Source organism: Rhagoletis zephyria, unplaced genomic scaffold (assembly GCF_001687245.7).
Source record: "Rhagoletis zephyria isolate East Lansing unplaced genomic scaffold, Rhagoletis_zephyria_1.1 Rzeph_scaffold_00058, whole genome shotgun sequence".
NCBI lineage: Eukaryota > Metazoa > Arthropoda > Insecta > Diptera > Tephritidae > Rhagoletis > Rhagoletis zephyria.
The window spans coordinates 444,931-462,345 of record NW_016157142.1 but is presented as its reverse complement, the minus strand read 5'-3'; the positions used below and the strand labels follow the sequence as shown (position 1 = coordinate 462,345).

At 42.5% G+C, this 17,415-nt stretch overlaps 1 protein-coding gene across 2 annotated transcripts in view; it reads right to left on the bottom strand.

Annotated features, from left to right (window-relative positions):
• LOC108369394 (epidermal growth factor receptor kinase substrate 8) overlaps positions 1 to 17,415 on the bottom strand; it is a 503,749-nt gene that overhangs the window by 87,246 nt on the left and 399,088 nt on the right. For both annotated transcript variants that reach the window (XM_017624498.1, XM_017624504.1), the window contains exon 6: positions 4,042 to 4,382. In XM_017624498.1, coding sequence (XP_017479987.1) covers positions 4,042 to 4,382 — 341 coding nt within the window. The remainder of the gene's footprint in view (positions 1 to 4,041; positions 4,383 to 17,415) is intronic.

Genomic DNA, 17,415 nt, shown 5'->3' with positions numbered 1-17,415 from the left:
TATCCAAGCCCGGACACAGTGATCAATCGCCATTTCCATAAGTGCCCGATGGATGGAATCTACACTGGCATTATTAAATGCCCCCTCGGTTTATATAAAGGACGCCATTGTAAATTGTTTATAGTAGAGCGACCTCTCAATTGTACGTACCACTTCATGTAGGGCAGTCTCCGTTGACTTCCCTTTCAAGTACGCATGTTGAGAGCATGATAAATTGGACGCCTTGTCCCTAACATACAGATCCAACAGCCTCTCAAACGTCTTGAGCACGAAGGACATTAGGCTTATTGGTCGGAAATATTTAGCATTGTCATGGCCCCGTTTGCCCGCTTTAGGAATAAAAATTACCTTAATCTTCCTCCAACTTAACGGAACGTGGTTCAGTATTAGGCACCCTCTAAAAATTGTTTATAGAACTGGAATGACCATCTCAGAAGCTTTCTGAGGCATAACTTGGANAAAATTGTTTATAGAACTGGAATGACCATCTCAGAAGCTTTCTGAGGCATGACTGGTAGTATCCCGTCCATACCCGATGATTTATAGGGTGAGAAGCTGAAGATATCAAATTTTATCTTTTCCCTCTCTAGTAGCTCCTTTAAGAGGTCCTCGGAGAGGGTTGGTATATGGTCTGGGGCATCGGTTTCTACTAAATCGATTTTGCACCCTGGAAAATGTGTATTCAGAAGGATATCCAGCGACTCCCCAGCCGACTCCGTCCATGAACCATCTGACCTTTTTATATATGTTGGCTGTGAGTGCCCTTTGGCAAGGATTTGGCTTAATTTCGCAAATTCCTTGGTATCCTCGATGGATTCGCAAAATTCTCTCCAGGACGCCTCCTTGGCGTCCCGTATCGCGTTTTTGTATTTCCTTAGGTTCTCTCTGTATACGTCTCATACGTTAATCCTGTAGCATTCGTTGAAGGATTTTCTTACTTACTTCCGTAGCGCTGTAAGGTTCTCATTCCACCAAGGTGTGCGCGCTTTCTTGCCATACCTCAGCGGACAAGCCTTTGTAAGGGCCCTTCCGAAGGCCTTATTCAGGCTGTCCGCTTTGGCGTCCAGCACGCCCCTTGTAGGAATGTCTTCAACTGGTAGTTTCTTCAGTTCTTTTCCAATAACCTTTTGAAGTCCCAATCTGTTTCACGAGGGTTTCTTAAGGGAGTAGGCGTATTCGCCGCAATATTTAGCTCAAAGAGTATTTGACGGTGGTCCGAGAGGGTCTCTTCGTCGGATACTCTCCATTTATGGACCTTTAGGCTCCGCTCGGTCAGCAGAGTTAGGTCTAGGACCTCTTCCCAACCGCAAAATCAGGGGCACTAGGAAATATGAAAGTGGGGGTACTACTTCTATTACAAATCCTAAACGTAGAATCAATAATAAATTTAAATAGCGGCTCACCTCTTTCGTTGGTTTCCGAGCTGCCCCATAATGTATGTCGTGAATTGGCATCGCAGCCTAATAACACTGGACTAGCTCCTGCTACGCTTTGTAAAGTGACGACTTCCTGTGGCGGACACGCCCTGTCGTGCGCCATGTATACTGATGATATAAGACAGCTTTGTTTATTCATCAACTCCAGGTTGACGACTGTAGTATCCGGTGAGATAAAAATTGGAACATAATAAAGCTTTAATATGTTTTTTAACCAATACACACGCGCGGGGTTTACCTGATATACTAGTGTAGAAGAGGTTATAGCGGGCGCCGGTGAGTCCCTTAACCTCTAGGTCTCTTACCCAAGGTTCCTGTATCAACGAGATGTCGACGTCTTCCTCCCTTAGGAAGACCAGGAGCTTGTCCGAGACAGCCTTAGAGTGCCTAAGATTTGCCTGGACCACCTTCATCGACTTTATCGGCATTGTTAACTGGCTCTGTGCCTGCCAGCACCTGGTTGGCACCTTCAGCGACCTCCTCGTCCGCGGTAGACTTGAGATTTATATCGCCCAACATCTGGTTGGCCTCCTCGATAGCAGCCTCTGGAATCGGCTCATTGGAGCGGAATATTTTTAGTTTCGCTGTTCTCACCCCGAAAAGAGCAGCTTATTGTCCATTTTTTGCAATGGCTCAATACTTTCTTCGTTAAGCCTCAGAAGGTACGAAGAACTCTGCGCGCCCTCTATAGGCTTTTCTGCACGAATGACTACCCAGTAACTCATAGGTATTTCTGGATTCTGCTGTTGAAGGAAGCGGATCAACTTGCCGCTGCCCATAGCCATCTTCGGCAGCCAAATCTGGGCCCTGGGTTTCCTAGGTACCTCCTCGGCAGGGATTAGTTTGAACTTCAAACCCTCCCAGGCGTTGCGGAGCTCAGCTACGCACTTGCCGAGGAATTCCCTAGAGAACTCATCACTACATTTGAAAATCCGGCAACCCCTCAGGGACTCACTGGAGTCAAATCCTGGAATAGGGTTTTCCAGATTTTCAAACAGGTAGTCGCCCACCCGTTCAGAGAGTTTTGACTCGATCTCGACCCACCTCTCCTGAACGGGCTTACCGGTGCCTGTGGCTTCGTGGACAAGCGCGACCTGGAGGAGATCCCTGGCCACCTCACAGTACCGTCGTTTCGCCAACGTTTCTTCTTGCTGGCGCGTGCTTTTCGTGTCCGCCCTTTTTCCATCTGGTTCTGTTGTAGACTTCTCCTTACGTCTGCTTCGTTTAACTGCCACAGGCTTCTTGGTTGGTTTTGAAGTAAGGTATCTCCTGTACTCCTCAACCACCTCATTACACCTGTGAGTGTCTTCCTCATCCTTGGGGTGTACAGTACCAGCCGCTGCATTCTTGGCAATCTTGTCAAGAATGAAGACAGCCCTGTTGTACCTCGACTTGAGCGCCACCCCCGAGGACTTGGTTTTCCTCCTTTCTTGCTTTGGAGTGCTCCCTGGAGCCCACAACGCTGCGTTTGAGGAAGATGGGGTATTGTTGGGATCGCTAGGTTTGGCGCTCACCGGTATTGTTATCGAGGAGCGTGCAGAGTCCCTACTGGAAGCCAGGAGCACATCCTTCTCTGCGCTCAGGATGTCTTTCGAGACATCTCTTCTCTCATCGAATTTTGTGTTTTGTTTTTTTGTTTTTATTATTGTTTTTGTTCATTATTTTTTGTTCCCACGAGTATGCTCGGAAGGGGTGGTCCACCCCGGCAGAGCCGGCATACCATGGTAAGGCACTTATACAACCGACCGTGCCCGGGCATCGGAGGGGACCGTTAGCGACTAGTTCTTTAACCACTACTGGCCAGTCATCCATCGGCTCGGGTACCTCAACACCACTGGCTTAAAGTGCTTTCCAGAGGAGGGAAAGGGGGAGCGTGGTCGGCAAAATATAGGTGGGGTGATAGGTAAGGGGGGGGGCGGTTAAAGGAATCGGTTGGGTTTGGAAAAGGGGTTTACGAGAAAAATAATTTTAGGAACACTCAGAAGACAAACGTAAAGAAAAAGTAATAAACAATTGAACTGTAAATTTAGTTATCAGTTTACCGTTCAATCCATTTTCGCCCATTGTCGACTACAGCCAGGTTTTTACCTTTCTTAAATGGAATTACTTTGAAGTTAGCGAGAATAACTTGAAACAGAACCGCATAATCCACATATTCACATTTTTAATTATGAAAATTTACAAATTATTTTGCTAGCATTGAGTGTGTGATTTTATATGTAGTATATACACAGGAAAAAACTTGAAAGTTAGTAGGGGTGGGGGGGGCAAATTATCGAGATAGCATTTCCTGGTACAATTTTTGAATATATGGAAACAAATTTTGAATTTAGGGGGCATCGGGCTTTCCCCCCTTCCCCTACCTAGCTACACCCATGCATGTAGCTTCGTTGTTTTCCTGCTAACACTTTGTATTGAAGGTGTATTTCAATACATCCTACCAATCTGTGAAAAACGCCTTTGTAAATTTAAGTAACGATATGTAGGTGTTTCTTGCATACAATTTAAAATAAAGAGCTTTAGCCGAATCTAAATTCTGAAGGCAAAAAAGGTGTACGATTTATAAGATAATGCTTCACATGTACTAATAACTAGCTTTACTCACTTCGCATATATTTTTTTGCAATACTATTTGCGAAATTAAACGCCTACTCTCCTTCTGTCCAAAATATCCCTCGATAGTATGTGGCAACAGAGCAAATAGTTCCTCTCCATTCAATTTGCGGAGCTTTGCTACAATAACATCCGAAAAACCTTTTATGCGCAACCATTCTTCCACTTCTTTTGGTGTTGAATACTGATTTATGTGTACATTGGGTGTTGTCAATATTTCAAGGTCCCTGCGTCGTTCCCGCTGATATAGAGTAGCCCTTAATTCTTCATTAATTGTGCCTTGCATTATTATTAGCCCATCATTCGTTTCGTTATCATTCCGAGCGCGCATTGCTGAAATATACATAAATGAAAACATATCGCCATCTGAGTGGAAGATCGACCTATCTCGGCCGCCAGTTCGAAAACGCTCTATCTCAGAAAACTTTTAAAGAACGCCCTACTACTTTTTGATTGAAGGAACGCCAGATTTCAGAATTTTATTTAATAACACCATATCGCAGAATTTGGTCAAAGAACGCCCCATCTCCGAACTCGGTTCAAAAACATCCTACTGCCATGTTCTGAACGACATCAAAAACATGTTGTCGGAGCTAAAACTGGTTTTCGCCCTAAAAATTCTGTGTTCGCCATGTAAAATCTGTCTAACGAAAATCAGTTTTCGATGAAAACTACTTGAAAACTCACGTTCCACTCATTCCAATCGGGGTCTGCACTAGTTTTTTCGATTATTTATCCAAGTGGAAGTCATATTTTATCATCTTTAATATGCCAGTTCGGATTTTTTGTAAATTGGCTGGCCAAATTAAAATAATAATAAAAGAAAAAGGTTTTTAATGAGAAGAAAATTAAAGAAAATTATTTTGGTTTTGGTTTTTTGTACCAAAATTGTAAACAAAGGATGTAAGAAATGTCAACGAAAACACTAAAAGCCGGTGTGAACAGCCTTCAGCCCACAATCTCAAAACTTGTTTTCCAAGTTTTTTCGTTGTCGGTCAGAACATGGTGTTATATCCAGCTGAAAATACATTGAAAACGTGCTGAGAGAGGGCAGTTTTGAGCCGAATTCTGAGATAGGGCGTTCTTCAACCAAATTCTGAAATAGGGCGTTCTAGAAAAGTTTTCTGAGATTAGGCGTTTTCGAACTGGCTGCCGAGATAAGTCGATCTTCCACTTAAGTGTCGATATACAAAATACACACTTAATATGTAGGGGTTGGAATCACTCAAAAATTTAAAATGTGCGCATATAACATGTACCCAAAACAATAAACAATATAAACAAGTAAAATATGCAATTAAAAATATTTTCCTAATATTTTATTCCTGGTAGAAAATAACAACACGTGTATTTTTACAAGAAAATAATGAAAACAACTCACTTCAAAATACAATACATATATATTTATGTAGGAAATTAGTTTATAATTAAACAGACAGTTAAAATCTTGTGTAAATAGAAATATTGACAGTTTAATAGTAGTTCAAATGAATGGTGGCTGGGTTTAAGTGCATTGACACTCTAGTGACCAGCAATTAGCAAATTTATCATTTTGGTTCCACAAGTCGTGCAACCTATAGAACCTGTTCAACCTGTATACGTAACGCTCGTATCTTTTTCGGTCAAAAAACTGTAGTATATTGCTGCGCAAAAATCCCGTTTCGCAGTATCTCCATTTAAAAATAAAAGCATGTTTTACAGTATATTACAGAAAAAGTTTTGCACTAAATTAAAGGATTTCTTGGTATGCAGTGGCGCAGCCAGGGGGGATTGGGGGATAATCTCCCCCCCTCGTCAGTGAAATGAAACTTTTTATTTTTGAATTAATAACATAATACTATTTTACCCCTCCGATTTATAATTTTTTTTATTTCAGACTGATGACAAGTTGTCTTTTAATGAATATATAAAATTATCGGTTGGTGGATTATGTATTTGAATATTTGCGAAATACACTACGCAATTTTGCTTATATACAAAAACTGTTCTTTACGACTCTAAATTGTATCGATTTTTTAATTTCCTCATATGCATGCATGCATACATAGATTCCCTTCAAGACCAAAGCTTTGATGGTATTCACGGGAAAGTTTATGTAGGTACATTTACATATTTTACACTTTTAACATAAATGTCAAGGCAGATATTTTAAGAAACACTTCCTAACAAACAAATTTTTTAAAGTTATTATGAATGGATAAAAGAGACATCTTCTTTGAATTCAGTACTAAAACTTGACATTTCAAGTGCTTATCAAAACTTTATACATGTTAACTAGATTGGCCATTTATCTTAAAATTATATGATTTTAATTATTTGTTTATAAAAATGCAGTTTACACTTTAACAAAACCCGTATAAATCCAAGGCTTAATCTTTGCGCAACATTAACAAAAGCAACAAACTTTCGTAAAGCTTTTTAATTAGATTTCCTATAAATACATATTTTGAGTATGCAGTTTTGTAGCCCGATCAATTCAAGTAAAGCGCAAGTTTAAAATACATAGCTGCAACTTATCGTTGATTTTTAAAATTTTTTTTTGATGAAGGCGTTGCTCATTTTCTTCATAAAAAAAAATCGTCGAACATACTTAGATAATATGGAAGAAAACTACCGATATCGTCAAAAATATGCCATACATAAACTGTACTTAACATGTAACGCTGACACTGTGCTACTTTAAATTTGCACTTTATTACACTAAAATTGAATGAGCTGAAAAACTGCAAAATATTAAGAGATAAAATTGAAATAGAAAGTTCGAAAGGTTTACGAAAGTTTCTCGATTTTTTTTTTAATGTTGTTCAAAGATTAAACTTATTTTCATTTAGTGTTTGTTAAGGAACAAACTATATTTTTATAAACAAATAATTCAAATTAAAATATAATAAAATAAATAGTCAAATCTAGTCAATATGTGAGGGTCGTAAAGTTATGATATTTAAGAACATCTCTTTCTTAATTAACGCTGACACTGTTTCTATATGAAGCTGATTTCAAAATTTTGTTTTAATACAATTTAGTATCGAACATATTCTTTCAAAACTTGCCTAGGAATGTGATATAATGGTTGGTTTAAGACCTTTTTTCAAAACTTATAAAGGCAAAAACGAGAAGGCGAGGACAAAAAGAGAATAAAAAAATTTCCCGCAGTGAATTTTCAGATTTTTAAAACGGTATAGTAATTTAATTTTTTAAATTTAAATAAAGCATTAATACCCCATGGAATAAACGAGTAGATAAAAAATATATAATATAATATTTTTCATCCCACCCCTACCCCCCACGAAAATATAGAAAAAAGGTTTTTTCTTAAAAGCGGTCGTCCCTCGGCAGGCAATGGCAAACCTCCGAGTGTATTTCAGCCATGAAAAACAGCTTCTCATAAAAATACAATCACCGAGTCGGGGTAAAACTGTAGGTCCCTCCGCTTTGTGTGACAACATTAAGGCGCTCGCCACAAATCGGAGGAGAAGCTCGGCCAAACACTAACATATGTGTAAGCGCCAATCTAATATTATTATTATAATTATTATGAAAGAAAGGTGACCCCGCCATTCGCGCCAACTACCGCGGGATCAGCCTTCTAAGCATAGGTTACAAGGTCTTATCGAGCGTATTGTGTGAAAGACTGAAGCCCACCGTCAATGAACTGATTGGGCCTTATCAGTGTGGCTTTAGACCTGGCAAATCCACCATAGACCAGGTATTCACAATACGCCAAATCTTGGAAAAGACCCGCGAGAAAAGGATCGACACTCACCACCTATTTGTCGACTTTAAAGCCGCTTTTGACAGCACTAAAAGGAGTTGCCTATACGCCGCTATGTCTGAATTTGGCATCCCCTCAAAACTCATACGGCTGTGTAAAATGACGTTGAGCAATACCACCAGCTCCGTCAGAATTGGAAAAGCCCTCTCCGAGCCGTTCGCCACAAAACGGGGTTTCAGACAGGGCGACTCCCTTTCATGTGACTTCTTTAATCTGATGTTGGAGAAGATAATAAGAGCTGCAGAACTGAACCGCTCAGGAACAATTTACTACAAGAGCGTGCAATTGCTGGCTTATGCCGATGACATCGACATCATCGGTAACAAAAACCGCGAAGTCTGTTCTGCCTTTTCCAAGTTGGATAGGGAAGCAAAGCGCATGGGTCTGGTGGTAAACGAGGACAAGACGAAGTATCTCCTGTCATCAAACAAACAGTCAGCACATTCGCGCCTTGGCACCCACGTCACTGTTGACAGTTACAATTTCGAGAAAGTAGAGAATTTCGTTTACTTGGGAACCAGCATTAACACCGATAATAATGTCAGCATTGAAATCCAACGTAGAATCACTCTTGCCAACAAGTGCTACTTTGGACTGAGTAGGCAATTCAGGAGTAAAGTCCTCTCTCGACGTACGAAAACCACGCTCTATAAGTCACTCATCCTGCCCGTGCTGGTATATGGCGCAGAAGCATGGACAATGACAACATCCGATGAGGCGGCTCTTGGGGTGTTTGAGAGAAAGATTTTGCGGAAGATTTACGGTCCTTTACGCGTTGGCGACGGCGAGTACCGCAGACGATGGAACGATGAGCTGTATGAGCTTTACAACGATATGGACATAGTGCAGCGAATTAAAATACAGCGGCTCCGCTGGCTTGGTCATGTCGTTCGAATGGACACCGACGCTCCAGCTCTGAAAGTATTCAACTCGGAACCCGCTGGTGGTAGCAGAGGAAGAGGGAGGCCTCCACTGCGATGGACAGATCAGGTGGAGAAGGACTTGGCTTCACTTGGCGTTTCCAATTCGCGTCAGTTGGCACAGAGGAGAAACGACTGGCGTGCTTTGCTGAACTCGGCCAAAATCGCTTAGGCGGTTACAGCGCCAAAAAAGAAGAAGAAGAATTATTATGGTCGTTAAAAAATGCAACAATTGTGATTACAACGCGATTCGTTCGGCTGTAAAAGCCATCAGATGATTCATTCTAAATTGAGCTAGGCTGGTTGAAAATGAAAATTACATTACAAATTAGTCAGGAGTTTGAACCGTAGCTTTCCTTCAACGCATAGATTGGGAAGCGTGCTTAAAGGTGACGTACATAGCCTTTTCCTCACCACAGTGATTGGCACTTGCGCGTCTTGGATCGTGTCAGCAAAATTGGGTAAATGGTATGTACGGCAAATGGCCGCATGTTTCACGCACGCCCAAAAGGTTTGTCTTAACTACTGCCATATATGTGCATACGTGCGTGTGTGGCGACTCTAATCGCACAAGATGTTTGCCACGGTATGACCAGAACCGCGAGGCCACTACTTCACACCGCGGATGGAGTACTCCTTCACTCTGGAGTCTCAACTAGCTGCATCCGCTGCTGCCAATCTTCGTCTGGGCAACCGATGAATGCCAATAAATGAACAATTTCGCGAACGCTTTGAAACAGGCGAGTTCTCGCCGCAGGCAGATTATGAATTGTCGATTTTGCTTTCAACGTGTAGTTGCTGCCTTAGACTTGACCGATATCGACGCTGTTTTAATCCAAAGAGAATTCTCTCAGCCGGATCTGTCAGGTTAGTTGCGGCTGCTCAGAGCTTTTCTTAAGCGTGTACACGCAACAGCCAGCTTCGTGCAGAGTACATGCTGCGTTCGCAATCTGTTGTAATATTATTCGTTATTGAATAAACCTGTGTGCACGCCCAAAAGTAATTATCAATCGTAATAGGACGAGTCAAACGATGCAACTTGTTTGTATGGATGGCTCGAAAAAGAAAAAAGAACAGATTCCTTGTCTCTCCCAACACTTCCTGGCACTTCCTCGGCTACGTTCGCAAATCCTTGGCATGGGAAATGCCTATTAATCTACCTCTCATATCCCCCAGCTCATATAGGCAATTCCCTACCGGTCTCGAAACTACTGCCTTAATGAACTTGCTAACCAACTTTGCACTGAAGTTTCGAGCCGCATCACTCTGCCTTAAACTTCTTCTGTAGAAAACTGGCTTGGCACGAGTATTATAGACTCTGTTGTCTTTCTCGTAATCTATTTTCAGACTCTGGGAGATCTTATGTCTCAAAAGTTTCAATCGAGTATCTCGAGGCATCACTTCCATATCCGCGTCGACTAAACTTTCAAGGTTGCGTACCATTCTCTGTCCAAAAACGGCATTGTAGGGTTCCGTCTGTATCGCTTCATGTACCACACTTCGTAGCGCAAAAGCTGCGTTTGAGAGATGACTATCCCAGGATTTCTGATCGGTATCATTATTGTACGACCTTATAATGGCAAGCCGTGATCTGTTTATTCTTTCCGAAGCGTTGGCTTGTGGAGAGTATACTGCATTACGTATGTGCTGAACGCCGTAGTCCCTAAGAAAGCTAGCAAATTTGTTGGAAATGAACTGTCGTTCATTGTCTGAATGTATAGTTTCTGGAACCCCAAATCCATGAAAGATATCCTGCTCCAAATACCGAATCACTTCTTTCGAATTAGCATTCCTCATTGGTTTTACAAACAAAAATTTTGAACAATGATCCAACACTACGAATATGTACGCGTTTCCCTCTCTGGATCTAGGGTAAGGCCCACAAAAGTCTATGTAGAGCCTCTGAAAGACCCTTTCAGTTTCAATTCTGTTGCCCGTCAATGGACGCATTGTGGCATTCGGTGCCTTGCTGCATTTGCAGATATCGCAGTTTCTTACAAACTCCTTCACGGCCGGGACCATACCAGGCCAGTAGTAGCTGTTTCGAAGACGGTTGATTGTCTTGGTCAAGCCTCCATACCCTGCTGATGCCCCGCAACGCATTATTTTCAGTAACATACTTCTGAATCCCTCCGGTACCCAAACCTTCCACAGTGGATCCTCTATCTCATCTTCTCTTCTAAAACATGTACGCTTAAATATCACATCGTCCTATATTTTTACATCAGGCAGCCTCTCCGAATTGCTATTGACAGCACTCTTCAAACGATTGTAGCTCTCCGACTTGAACTCCGGATGATCCATCGAAATGTCTGTTTGTATCCTGAAGTTGTCTAATTCTTCCATGAAGGCACGGCTAAGCACATCGGGAACCACGTTGTTGGCGCCTTTGCGATGCACAATTTCGAAATTGAAACCTTGAAGCTTGATGCTCCAACGTGCCATCGAGCTGCCAAATCCTTCTGGCCCATGAGCCACTTGAGACTCATGTGATCAGTTATGTTTGTAAACTCAGCTCCATCAACATACGGTCTGAACTTCTTTCGCTTATCCCCGCTTCCAGATACTCCAGCTCTGTGATTGTATAATTCCTTTGCGCGGAATTTAGTTTCTGAGAAATGTACGCTATCGGTCTCTCATTCCCTTGACTGTCCAGTTGGAAGAGCACGCCACCAATTCCCCTAGTGGACGCATCGCACTGGACATAAAAACGCTTAGAAAAGTCAGGATTAACCAAAATTTTTGGTGACGTCAGATCGTTCTTCAGGGAGTCGAAGGAAGAGATTGCTACCGGAGTCATATGGAACTCGCTTTTCTTTTTCAAACAATCAGTTAGAGGTGCGGTGATGCTGGCGAAGTTCGGGATGAACCTTCGGTACCATCCAGTTAGTCCCATGAACTTTCTTAGTTGTTTAATTGTTTTCGGAACCGCAACTCTCCTTGACCGATTATAAATCCTAGGTAAGATATCTCTTTTTGACAGAACTTCGATTTCTGCAAGTTTGTAGTTATCCCGGCCTTGGAAAGACACTCCGCTTCTTCTGAAAGATGCTGCAAATGCGCGTCGAAGTAAGGCGAACACACCAAAAGATCATCAATGTAAATGAAGACGTTGTCCCTAAGTCTGGAGGGAATGACCCGATCCATCAATTGCCATAGTCTCTAGCTCGCGTTACATAGCCCGAAGTGCATGACTTCAAATTGGTATAACGGGCGTCCTGGGACTGTGAATGCCGTCTTTACTCGTGAGGCCTTCTCCAACGGGATTTGCCCGAAGGCATCCTTAAGATCCAGTCCCGTGATAGAAAAGGTGTCCTTTAACCGACTGAGTATGCCCTCAACATGCTGCGTTGGGTATGCATCTTTCTTGGTACGCTCGTTGAGTTTCCTTATGTCTACGCAAAGTCTGTTCTTTCTCGGCTTTTGCACTAGTACTATCGGCGAGCTCCACGCGCAGTCACTTTCTTCAATAACCCCAAGGCCAAGCATTCTATATATTTCCTCATATGCATATTTCTGCTTAATGGGTGACATGGGGTAATAGCGTTGTTTTATGGGAACTGTTTCATCGTAAACCTCGATGATGTGCTCCATCAAATGAGTTCTTCCCAAGCGAAGTTTTGCAGAAGAAGGAAACAAATTCTTCACAAGTTCTAGTCTCCGCCTTTGTTCGGCTGAGAGTTCCACCATTTTCGCGTTATCGATGGTAATCTCCGATACTACCGCTGAGCCAAACCAAACATTTCCTAAAAATCTATACCAAGATATAATTTTTGCTTCAGACTCGGCACCAAACACAATATTAATTCAACAGTTTTCTGACGCCATTTTATTCTTGCTCTAACTCTCCCAATAATCGCTTGAACCTTCCCGTCGGCTGTCTTCAGATTCGTCCACGGATTCAACTTCGTCTAGGCTTATCAAGCTGATTGCGTCCCCACCCAAACAACTCACCGATGCACCGCTGTCCAATAAACCCACTATCGCAGTGCCATTGACGACTACCTCAACGTACCGTCGTTTGTCTTCTTCGTTTCGAATAATCGTCGCCTCTATAGCACGTCTTATTTGCTTTCTATCTTTAATCTTCTTTCTCAAATTCCCAATCTTGTTCCAATTTCTTTTCTTTTTCTTATCGTCATTAACACACCTTCCTTTCATTCCAAATATTCTACGGCTCACTTCTAAATATCTAGCTCTTCTCTCATCCAAATTGTTAGATTCCGGTGATCTCACTTCCGGTTTGCGGCGTGTGGTGCTTTGGAGTATTGATGCCGATTTTAGTGTTTGTCCGAGCCTGCTGGATCCTGACGACGCTTCCCGGTTTGGCCGCCATTCTGTTGGTTTTCCTGCTTACACATGTCACACACCAAGTACTTTGCGTTTACTTGGTTACACTTGAAGCAAACTAGTTCATAAAAACGTGATTCGCATCGCTCCCCACTTAATTAATTTTCCTTCTTCGTTGGCTTACCATGCTTCAGTTCGGTTTCTGTCTCCCTCGGATCATTTCTCCGAAATGCACGTCATATCAAGGTCCTCGTGCCGGATCTGATCAATTTCGTCCACGGCAATCTTCTTTGCGAATTTTTATTCCTGCTCTCGGAGTTGCTTCTCAGCTCGTCTACATTCCTCCTTCAACTGCTCTAGATTTTCCGTCGGACATCCGATGATGAGGTTCTTTATTTTACACTTCAAGTTCCTTCTTATGATATTAATCAAGCTAGACTCGGGCATTTTAGGCTTCAGCGTAAATGCCATGCTCCTCATACTCGCATAGTAATCGTCAAATGACTCCGGAAATTCCTGCCTCCGGTCGTTTATGGCTTGCATGATCTCCTCGTCACAATCCGCCTTTGGGTATTGACTCAGTAGCGCTCGTCGAAGCTCCGCAAGACCAACGTCCTTCTCCTCCGTATACTCTTCCATAAATAACCAGAACCATTCCTGGGTGGCTCCTTCAAAATGCAGGTGAAAGTTGGCGTATAGCTCCTCAGAAGATATATCGTGCCGTTTTTGAAATGTCTCAACTCAGAAGAGAAATCTCTCGATCGGAATTTATTTGGAATTCCCCTTGTATTTCAATCCCAAGTCCTTAATCACTTTGAACTTCAATTTGTCTGCTCTAAAATTGTTGCCGCAACCACTTGAAATCGTAAATAGTCTGAGACATGCCTGCGGCCCTTGATTACTATCCGGGCTCTGCACCCCACCATTCGCTCTGACATCACAAGCTCTTGTGACCGGTGAAGGGGCACGGCACTCCGGCATACCCGATATCTTGTCGTTGTTCTCGTGCCCTTCAACCTCGGAAACTCTATCCCCCAGACTACGAATGTCTTTTCGGACTTTGTCCATTGCCTCTTGAACAGCCTCGGTGGTGGCTCGATTGACCTCCATTTGGTAAGTGAAAAACATTGATTCGAATTTCTGTAATAATTCTCCGCATATCTTGTCTAGCAGTGTCGTTTCGGGAGATGGCATATCTAGCACAGGAATCGGTCGCTGACTTGCACGTGACTCTGCAGCCCCAGTATCACCATTTTTGGGAGTGTTTACCTCTACTGTCCTATCGTTCTCCTGATCAACTTCAGCAGAACTCCGCCCTCCATCAGGATTTTTTTCGATGTCATATTTGTATTTTCTTTTAACTTTCTAGTGTCACTACGCAGTAAAGTTCTCTTGGAGCCCTTTCTCGGCATCGTCTTCCGTAAAAGAAATTCTCTAACTGTAACAATAGTACTGGTATAGTCGCTGTATGTATTCTCCAAAAATTGCTTGAATGATATTTCAATTATAATAGGTGTGATGAGCTCCCTTTCTGTGAAACTTCCCGTCCTCTCTTTAGCTGTCCGTGAATACAATCAAAATACCTCCCCCATATCGTGTTAATATGCTCCACAACCATACAGACTTGAACCTCATCTATATGGGGTGGGCGCATAGACCCCCGCAACCATATAGGGCTACCTCAAGCGATTCAAAACTTAATTCGTGGTACTGTAGCCGCCCCAAATCATCTCGCCTCCCCCTCCCTTCCTGGCAGAAAGTTCAAAACGCCATTCACCTACACATTTAACCGGATATTAATTCCACACGGTGAGCTGTCGATGATGCTGCCCCCTTGGCATCTCCCCCTACTTGCGTGACGAGAACTCCACCGATGTAAACTCTTTAGTTAGCATTCTATTTTCATGGAGGCTCCATATCGGGGCCCCACGTTGGGCGCCATTTCTATTGTTACCTACCATGCCTTCGCACAAGGCCGCGACAAACCTTTCGTGGACCTACGGGTACGCTTGTTGGATAGCGCACACTAGCTCGTCGGTGTTGGGTGGGTTGTTTCATCCACAGATCAGTCGCGAAAACAACAAAAAAAAAATATATCGTACCCTATCGTACAAGACACCATCAATGTGCCTAGCCACCTTCACTGCATTTTGACAGGCCTCAATAAGCAATTTCAACTCGCGTCACTACTCCCCTCCGTTTACCCCCCGGTCGGTCCCCCACCCCCACTGTCCAACTTACGGTTCGCCTCCATGCTTGAAGCCGGCAAATCCATCCCTCCTTAACCTTTGCCAACCGCGGCCTGGTGGGTTTAGCCCCGGACTGAAAGCACCCCGACTTACCTTATTTATTTTCCAGGACTACTCCTTTCTCCCCATGATCCCGTCCGTCCGTCCGAAGTCCCACGAAGCTCACTCACCACACACTATTTATGATTTAACAATTCATTTCATTTTATTGGACAAGACTACATTTAAGTAAATTTACATTTCAAACTGGTGTTCAATCGGCTAACGTTACACGCACAGAAAAAGCAAAGGTATGGGGCGCTCGTAACCCTCAATCAATATACAAGGGGATAAACCTGATTACCTGCCACCTAAGACGTCTTAACGTGGGGTTTGGTAAGCTGCGACCAATAGTCTGCTCAACTCAAAACCTACAGCCCTTAGCTCCTCTTGCTCATTGCCCCTAACGTTACACTTTTGCCTCGAAAAAAATAGCTTAATACTATGTACAAATTTAGATAAATAGAGTCAGTTGTTTAGTTGTTTAAGACTGAGTTACAAGGATCTTAAAATGCGTGGTTATGGTCGTTAAAAAAAATGCAACAATTGTGATTGCAACGCGAATCGTTCGGCTGTAAAAGCCATCAGATGATTCACTCTAAATTGAGCTAGGCTGATTGAAAATGAAAATTACATTACATCCGCAAAATTAGTCAGGAGTTTGAACCGTAGCTTTCCTTCAACGCATAGATTGGGAAGCGTGCTTAAAGGTGACGTACATAGCCTTTTCCTCACCACAGTGATTGGCACTTGCGCGTCTTGGATCGTGTCAGCAAAATTGGGTAAATGGTATGTACGGCAAATGGCCGCATGTTTCACGCACGCCCAAAAGGTTTGTCTTAACTACTGCCATATATGTGTATACGTACGTGTGTGGCGACTCTAATCGCACAAGATGTTTGCCATGGTATGACCAGAACCGCGAGGCAACCTTACTTCACACCGCGGATGGAGTACTCCTTCACGTTGGAGTCTCAACTAGCTGCATCCGCTGCTGCCAATCTTCGTCTGGGCAACCATGAACGCCAATAAATGAACAATTTCGGGAACGCTTTGAAACAGGCGAGTTCTCGCCGCCGGCAGATTATAAATTGTCGATTTTACTTTCAACGTGTAGTTGCTGCCTTTGACTTGACCAATCTCGACTCTGTTTTAATCCAAAAAGAATTCCCTCAGCCGGATCTGTCAGCTTGGTTGCGGTTGCTCAGAGCTTTTCTTAAGCATATACACGCAACTGCCAGTTTCGTGCAGAGTACATGCTGCGTTCGCAATCTGCTGTAATATTAGTCGTTATTGCATAAACCTATATGCACGCCCAATAGTCATTATCAATCGTAACACCGTTGATTTATGTTTTATTTGTTTTTGCCTCCGATCTTTTGTTTCATTTAACAATTTCCATTGATACAAAATGGCGTAGATTTCTGAGTTTTTTTTTTGCCAACAATCACAGGGTGTACCGGCCCATTTGTTCCTTTTATTTAAGGATAAAAAGTATATAGGCAATCAAAAGCGCCTCAGGATTCAAGTAGGTGTTCCAACTTTGTGCAATATTTAAAAAAAGATCAACAAAATTTCGCACAAATTTCGATCCTTTTAAGAATTTTGAATAATGAACCGTAATTTATAGCCATTTCGAACTTGTATTTTATTCTACTAGAATTCAATGGGTTAAAAAACTGCATACTCAGAATGTAAATAAAAAACTCGAAATTTTTACGAAAATTAGTTGAATAGTTTTTTTAAATTGCATAAATTTTTAAGGCAGTGTCAGAGAACGTTTATAAATGAGAAGGCGCATTTTCTGTGTGAACTAATTGCTGCCAGAAATTTTGGGGTGCAGTCGGCCAAATATACCACTCGTCGGCTGCCACCATACCAAAAATTTTTCCGTGTCACCACACTTCGGCAAATTTACCATAGTTCAACGCAAAAAATAAGAAGGAAACAGGTAAGAGGAACAGCAATATAATAAGCAAAGGCAGAGGGGATGCTTGCGGAGGCGAGCGTGTAGCATAGCTTAAAGCAAAATTAAAAATAAAAACGAATAACAAAAGAGAAACAGAAATCTAATAAGTACTAGGCAGAGGGGGTGC